The 3,049-nt window shown below is 44.5% G+C and overlaps 1 protein-coding gene across 1 annotated transcript; it reads left to right on the forward strand.

The window, feature by feature from the left end:
- Positions 1-671: 671 nt before the first annotated feature.
- Positions 672-2,309, forward strand: LOC306765199 (tripartite motif-containing protein 16-like; the record flags this gene model as incomplete). Its single annotated transcript, XM_079252595.1, has 2 exons — positions 672-2,042; positions 2,171-2,309. The coding sequence occupies 2 exons, from the start codon at positions 672-674 to the stop codon at positions 2,261-2,263; spliced, it is 1,464 nt and encodes a 487-aa protein (XP_079108721.1). The 3' UTR covers positions 2,264-2,309.
- Positions 2,310-3,049: the final 740 nt, after the last annotated feature.

Raw genomic sequence — 3,049 nt, forward strand, 5'->3', positions numbered from 1 at the left:
TGCATCCTGGATTTGCAGCCTGGCCACCTGGTTCCAACAGAAACAGTGAAACTGGATCAGATCTTTCTAATTGTCTTTCTGTTTTATAATGAACTGAATCAAACTGCAAAGATGATCATGTGAGGAATCTACGTGTCCTCAGGATGGAGAAATAGTGTGTAAAAGCTCCACATGTGGATGTTTGGGAGATGTTTCCCTGCACAGCACAATAAAAGTAAAGGCTGATATCAGTCCTGTCATTTAATGTCTTTTTCTTTGACTTTTTATTGGAGCCTAAATATTGTCTTTGTTTTCTTAGAATGGATGCTGATGCAGTGAATCATTTTACAGAGTTTTTCTGGATCTTTTTCTTCTACATCAGGGCTTTTTCTGCTGCTTTGCCACAACATGGAAACTTGTCTGGATCTGCCACTGGATGAAAACCAATCTGTCATGAAAAGGCTTTAAAGCTGCTTCTGAAAGCACTCCTCTTCCTGGAAAAAGCCACATGTTTCCTTGTTCCCTCCCCTGCAGATCTGCAGCTGTCTGATTGGTGGAAGCAACACGTGGTGAAGAGGAAGAGCTGACAGCCTCCGTTCTCTGAACAAACACATGATTTGTAGATCAGAGCTAAGACTAGTTTCAGCTTTGAGGAAGTGAAACTAACACCGTCACTGCTGCTGAGAGGTGAAATGGCGCAGAAAGGAGACGAGCTGGAGCGAGAAACCTTCTCTTGTTCCATCTGTCTGGATCTACTAAAGAAACCAGTGACTATTCCCTGTGGACACAGCTACTGCATGGAGTGTATTAAACACTTCTGGGATGAAGAGGACCAGAAGGGAATCTACAGCTGCCCTCAGTGCAGGCAGACCTTCATACCGAGGCCTGTCCTGGGGAAAAACACCATGTTAGCAGCTTTAGTGGAGCAGCTGAAGAAGACTGGACTCCAAGCTGCTCCTGCTGATCACTGCTATGCTGGACCTGAAGATGTGGCCTGTGATGTCTGCACTGGAAGAAAACTGAAAGCCAGCAAGTCCTGTTTGGCCTGTCTGGCCTCTTACTGTGACAAACACCTCCAGCCTCATTATGAAGCGGCTCCGTTAAAGAAACACAAGCTGGTGGAGCCCTCCAAGAACCTCCAGGAGAACATCTGCTCTCGTCATGATGAGGTGATGAAGCTGTTCTGCCGTACTGATCAGAAGTGTATCTGTTATCTCTGCTCTGTGGATGAACATAAAGGCCACGACACGGTCTCAGCTGCAGCAGAAAGGACTGAGAGGCAGAGAGAGCTGGAGGTGAGTCGACTAGAAATCCAGCAGAGAATCCAGGACAGAGAGAAAGATGTGAAGCTGCTTCAACAGGAGGTGGAGGCCATCAATCACTCTGCTGATACAACAGTGGAGGACAGTGAGAAGATCTTCACCCAGCTGATCCGTCTCATCCAGAAAAGAAGCTCTGATGTGAAGCAGCAGATCAGATCCCAGCAGGAAACTGAAGTGAGGCGAGTCAAAGAGCTTCAGGAGAAGCTGGAGCAGGAGATCACTGAGCTGAAGAGGAGAGACGCTGAGCTGAAGCAGCTCTCACACACAGAGGATCACAGCCAGTTTCTACACAACTACCCCTCACTGTCAGCACTCAGTGAGTCTACACACTCATCCAGCATCAATATCCGTCCTCTCACACACTTTGAGGATGTGACAGCAGCTGTGTCAGAGCTCAGAGATAAACTACAGGACATCCTGACAGACAGATGGACAAACATCTCACTGGCAGTCGCTGCTGTGGATGTTTTACTGCCACATCCAGAACCAGGACCAGGACCAGAACCAGAACCAGAACCAGGACCAAAGAGCAGAGATGGATTCTTACAATGTTCATGTGAAATCACACTTGATCCAAACACAGCACACACACGTCTGTTACTGTCAGACGGGAACAGAAAGGTGACATTAATGAAACAACATCAGTCTTATTCTCATCATCCAGACGGATTTACTGGCTGGCTTCAGGTTCTGAGCAGAGAGAGTCTGACTGGTCGTTGTTACTGGGAGGTGGAAATGAGAGGAAGAGGTTGTGTAACGGTTGCATACAAGACGATCAGCAGAGCTGGGAATGAAAGTGGATTTGGATTTAATGATAAATCTTGGGCATTATATTGTAACACAACTGATTATGAATTTCGCTACAACAGCATCAGAACCTCCATCTCAGGTCCTCGTTCCTCCAGAGTAGGAGTGTACCTGGATCACGGAGCAGGTATTCTGTCCTTCTACAGCGTCTCTGAGACCAGGACTCTCCTCCACAGAGTCCAGACCACATTCACTCAGCCGCTCCATGCTGGACTTGGACTTTGGATTTGTGGCATCGGATGTAGTGCTGAGTTGTGTAAAGTGGAATAAAGTGATTTTGTGTGTTTGTTGCAGAGTTTATTGTTGTGACGTTTCTGCTCTGCTGTTCTGTTGTTTATTTGACTTTTTTATGTGCTGTTTGTTTCTGTTTGTTTCTTTCTGGAGGAAATCACTGCTGATGATGATTTTTATTTCCATCAATATTTCTCCACATGAAAATCCCAACCTGCTTGTTCTCTAATTATTAGTTGAATATTTGTGTTTCTGTATTTATATGTTGTTGTTTCTCTTCAACCTCATGGAGTCAAACAGAGAAATCATGAAAGCTTCCTTCATAACAGATTATTTTACTGTCAACACCTTGTAAATGTACAAATCATTTCTACCTGGAACTACTTTTAGCTGTTCTGAAGATCAAATGTTGTTTTTCTAAATCAATAAAGCATGAAGTATGTAGTTATGGGATGTTCAGAAAGGCTCATTTCCAGGATGAGAAGAAATGACATCATTCATGTTTAATGGGAGACTTTTTCAGCAAACAGCAACGACACCACAAATGAAGGTAGTTTCACATGAAAATCTGACCTGATCCATCTGTGACAAAAGACAAATCAACAAAGACAGATTGTTTTAACCCTTTGCTGACAGAAAAGCTGTTTTCCCTCATTCATGTTGAGATGAATCTGTTCCAGCTTCCATCCTGCATCCATCCATCCGTTGCT

The sequence above is a fragment of the Telmatherina bonti genome (genome assembly GCF_933228915.1).
Source record: "Telmatherina bonti genome assembly, chromosome: 14".
Taxonomy (NCBI): Eukaryota; Metazoa; Chordata; class Actinopteri; order Atheriniformes; family Telmatherinidae; genus Telmatherina; species Telmatherina bonti.